The following is a 4,750-nucleotide window of genomic DNA, read 5'->3' on the forward strand; positions in this document are numbered from 1 at the left end:
TTGCTCCGCGAGGACGTCCATGGCCAGGGCGTGGACACGCTTGGGAAGGCCGTCAGGACCCGGGGCTGTATTGCCCCTAAGGCCCTTCCTGACGGCCCTCCGGAGCTCCTCCGGCTGGACGTCCAGGGAGTCGCCCCAGTCGGGGGAGTCTTCCCCCGACTCGAAGGATGGCCCCTCCTCCTCCCTGGTAATGTCGGGGAAGAGGGCCTGCACTACCCTCCGGACGAATCCCACGTCCAGCCGCTCCGTCAGCGGGGGCGCCCATGGTCTCAACTTATTGAGAACCATTTTGTATGGGCGCCCCCACGGATCCTCCTGTAGGGAGTCGAGGAACTCCGTCCACGCCCTGCCCTTTGCCACCCTGATGGCCCGCCTGAGGGCTACCTTGGCCTCAAGGTAGCCCTCCCTGGCTTGTTCGGCCGCCTGTTCGCCTCTGCGCCTGCAGCGGACGAGTCTCCTCTGCTGGTGGACGGCTCGTCGACGCAAGTCGGCGATTTCTGCCGTCCACCAGTAGACGGCCCGCTGAGGCCGAGCCTTGGATCGGGGCATCGCGGCGTTGCACGCCGCGGTGAGCGTTGCCCCTATCCACTCGGCCTCCTGCAGGGGGTCCGTCTCCCGGATCCCGGGGAAACTTCCCCGGACCCAACAGGCGGCCTCAATCGAGGCCATCAGGTCGTCCTCGCAGAGCTTCCGGAGGGCCCATCGCGGTCGCGTCTCCTCTTGGCGACGCACGGAGGAGAGGACGCCGAGCTCCACCGTTATATATCGGTGATCCGATAGAGTCTCGACGCCCCGCTCCACCTTCCACCCGGTAATCAAGCGCGCGGCCGAGGGGGTAGCCCATGTGAGGTCCACAATGGACTCCCCCTGCGTCCGCACGCAGGTGGAGGTCTGGCCCTCGTTCACGAGGACCAGCCCGTGCATCGCCGCCCACTCGTCCAGGGCCTTACCCCTCCCGTTCGTGTGCCGGGAACCCCACTTCGTGTGCCACGAGTTGAAGTCCCCGACCACGAGGACCGGCCTCGGACTCAGGCGTACGAGCGCCTGCCCGATGTCCGAGAGCCAGCCCTCAAAGGGGGGGAGGCGCCTGGTGGGCCTCAAATAGACCCCAACGACCGCGATGGGCCCCCATTGAACGGCCATATGCCGTTCCCCTTTTTCGATGGCGGCCGTATCGGGACCACCCGGCACCGACCGCCACCGAATCGCGACCGAGTCCCCCGCCCGTCCGTTATCGACAGCCCAATATGGGCTGTCTCTCGGGGGGCGGTGGGGCTCGGACACGATCGCCAGCGTGAAACCACTCTCCACCACGCTTTGTTGGAGCAAATCTTGCGCCTGTGGAGAGTGGTTCACATTGGCCTGGATAAGGCCAAATCCTTATAAGTTCGGACGGAGGGGAGAGCGAGGCATTACTCTGCCTTATTATCCCCCCCGTCCGATAGGGCCTCGACCTCCATGGCCTCTGATGGAGGTGAGGCCCTCTTTCCTATCGCCTCGCTATGTTGGCGCTGCGGTCGGGGCTCCTGCACCGAGCCACCTGCTTCCTCCCTCCCCTCCTCCGTCGGCCGCACTTCGGCCGGGGGGGAGCGCCGGGGGCAGCCGCCTGCTCCATGGCGCGCTGCCCCGGCGGTCTCCCGCGCACGTTCCGCTGGGCGCATGACTTCGCGCCCAGCACGTGCGTCGCCGGCCTGCCCTTGTCCGCGCAAAGCGGGCACTTTGGGGCGGACCGGCAGTCGCGGAAGGTGTGACCGGCTTCACCGCACCGGTAACACCTCCCGCTCCTATCGACCGCACTAGGGCAGGTCGACCTCACGTGGCCCCTCTCGAGGCATTTGTGGCACCTCATGGGGCGCGCCTCAAGAGGGTCCACGCGGGCCACCCCCCAGCCGACCCGGATCCTTCCCGTCCGGGTCAGCTCTCTCGCTGCGGTGAGGGGCAGGCGCACCCAGAGGCTATGGCTGCCCCCGGCGGCCGGCTGCAGTGCCCCGCACTGCACGTCGGAGGCGCCACAGCACCCGGCCTCCGCGACCCACCCCTTCACCTCCTCAACGTCCAAGGAGGAGTCAAGGTCGCGCACGCGCACCTCGGCCATCCTCCTTGGACGATCCACACGCGTGCCCTCCTCCCCGAGGAAGACACGCGTGACGCAACCCGCGAGGGCGTCCGCCTTTTCGGCGTGGCCCTCGCCGGACACCTCTATTATCTTGGCACCGGTGGCCGCGGATCTAACGTTGACCCGGTCCCCGATGCCAAGTTCTTCCAGGCTGATCTCCCGCCGCAGTCTGGCCATGGCCTCACGGTAGTCCCCGTTGGGACGCGTGAGGACCACGGCCAACGTGCGCGGGAGCCTCCGCCTAGGGGCCTTTTTAGGCGCTGCGCCGGCTTGCCCCTTCACCGGGGGGCCGGAGGCAGCCGCCTTAGGGGCTCCCTTAGCCGCTTTCTTTTCTGCGGCTCTCGCTCTCCTCCCCAACACCGTCGCGTAATTCTCGACGTCCGCGGCGGGTTGGGGGAGGCCGCCGTTCCCCTTCTTCGGGGGATCCGCCTCCCTCACCTCTTGCGCCTGCTGCTGGGGGGGGCCTTTCCCTTCTTCTTCTTCTTCTTCTTCTTCTTCCCGGCTCCTCCAGCAGCATTCGCGTCCCTCTTCGGGAGGTTTATCCCCTTGGATCCGCTCCCCCGGTCGGCCCCGGGAACCGGGCGGCCCCTCGCCGCGCCCCCTCCCCCCTTTCGAGGGTCGGAGGGGTCCGCTGCAGGGCCGCTGTCACGGGCCCCGCCGCCGACCACAGCCCGGAACATCCCCTCCATCCTCTGGAGGATCTCCCTTTGGGACCGATCCACGGCCTCCTGAATCCTCCTCTCCACCATCTCCCCCGTGAGCTCTCCTGCTTTCACTAGCAGGGGCTTCCCCGTTTTCTTCGGGGCCTGGGGGGATGGTAGAGAGGGGTTCTTCGCCAGGCTTTGAAGGGGATCGGTCCTCTTCCTGGAAGAGGACCTCTCCTTCCCCCTTGTCCGCGATCTCCCTCTCCCCGGCCTTGGGACCCGGGAGGTGCCCGCCTTCGGCGTGACCACCTCCCAGGTCTTTTTCTCCGGGGGCGGGGGGTCGGCTACTTTCCCGGGGGGAGGGGGATCTAGTGGTAGCCCAGCATCGGCCACCTCCATCATCTCCTCCTCCCGGGTGTCCTCCCCAGTAGGGTTGGCATCCCTCTCAGTCCGCGGCAGCCCGGGGGGTGGCATCATCCCCCGGTCTCTCTCCTCCTTTTCTTTTTGAAGGGCCGCGACTTGCACCTTGAGGGTCGCAAGTTCCCCTCTCAGCGCCTCCTCCCCTTCGCTTGTCCCACCTCTCATCCTCATAGACAAGGCATCTATGGCGACCCTAGTGAAAAGGGCCCCATCCCTTATTTAGCCTGCAAGTGCACCTTTCAGGTTCTTGCTGACCGCCGCCGCATGGTCGATCATGCTGGCGTGCTCCAGCACTTGCGCCACAATATCGCGGGTGGGGAGTTGGGGGATCTGTTCCTCCAACTCCCTCATCCTCTTTTGTCTCGCGGCTTTATATTGGAGGACCTTCCCTACGTCGCGGGCTTGCCTCTTCAACTCGTTGAGGTCCTTATTGGCCTTCTTGCGAGCATTGATCGCGACGCCCTCTCCCATTTTAAGGGGGCTAGACAGGGTGACACATGTTTTTGGAGCCGATTTTCGTGATTTTTTTTTCAATAAAGTAACAAAGTTAAAACATATTTGACTTTCGATTTTTATTTTACATACTTTGAAATGTTTAGAAACATTTTTTATTGCTAAAAAAGTTGCTCCTCGAGACCGCTGCACCACGTCCAATAAAGGCCTGCGCGGAGTACGGGGGTGATTGGTGGGAATTCTGGCGGCCGTAATTTTACACCTTTAACAAAATTTTAAAAACTGCCTTGAAGCTGATGATATTTTCGTTGGAAGTACATACGGAAATTGAAAGAAAATGATTTTTGACAAAATGGCGGAATATTGAAAAAAGTCAATTTTTTCGACCAAAAAAATCGGCAGAAAAAGCTGCACCTAAAATCGAAATTAAAAGATATCGAAAAAATCGTATGTACTTCCATAGAAAAAACACCTACAAACAAGTTAAACCAAGTTAGAACGTAATTGCATGTAAATTGCAAGAGTTATTTGTCCCACCAATTTCAAAAATGTCGTTTTGAGAAAAACGCGTTTAAAGTTTCAACCGAGCGCTCCGGTACGCTCTGAGCGCGTCAGAACCCTTTGCAGTAAATCGCGTTTTTAACCGATTATAAAGTTTAAGGCCAACTTTATATGACTGAATATTGAAAATAGACACCCTAAGGAATATTTTAAGCCAATAAAAATATTTTGGTCAAAAAAAAATTTTCACCCTGTCTAGCCCCCTTAATGGGTCTGCCCCGGCCGTCCTTTTTCTCGGGGATGAGGTCCTCCTCCTCCCCGCTGGAGCAGCCTTGGGAGCGCGCGTACTTCGCGCCTTTCTCCCTTCGGCTGCTCCTGCTTCTCTTAGTGGCCCCCGAGTGGGACGTGTGGGACCTGACGCTAACGTCAGACCCAGTGTCCCCCTCGGGGTCCCCTTCGCGAGAGGATTCGTCGGAGCCCTCGATGGCGCTACTCGCCGCGCTCGACGTCATCGCCCCCCCCCCTCGTTGGTCTTCGGGGGGGGGGGTGAACGCTCCGTCCTCTGGACTTTAACGGCCAGGCCTTCCACCGGGTACTCCTGGCCCTGGGGATCGGA

General features: G+C 61.5%; 1 protein-coding gene across 1 annotated transcript; it reads right to left on the reverse strand.

Moving 5' to 3' along the window:
* Positions 1-384: 384 nt before the first annotated feature.
* Positions 385-3,345, reverse strand: LOC105570951 (the record flags this gene model as incomplete). Its single annotated transcript, XM_012028406.1, has 3 exons — positions 2,795-3,345; positions 1,949-2,618; positions 385-1,362 (listed from the first exon to the last, which is right to left on the reverse strand). Coding segments are annotated over exons 1-3 (2,199 nt in total), but the record flags the coding sequence as incomplete, so codon positions are not given.
* Positions 3,346-4,750: the final 1,405 nt, after the last annotated feature.

The sequence above is a fragment of the Vollenhovia emeryi genome, unplaced genomic scaffold, assembly GCF_000949405.1.
Source record: "Vollenhovia emeryi isolate VEMERY1.0 unplaced genomic scaffold, V.emery_V1.0 DF941502.1, whole genome shotgun sequence".
NCBI lineage: Eukaryota > Metazoa > Arthropoda > Insecta > Hymenoptera > Formicidae > Vollenhovia > Vollenhovia emeryi.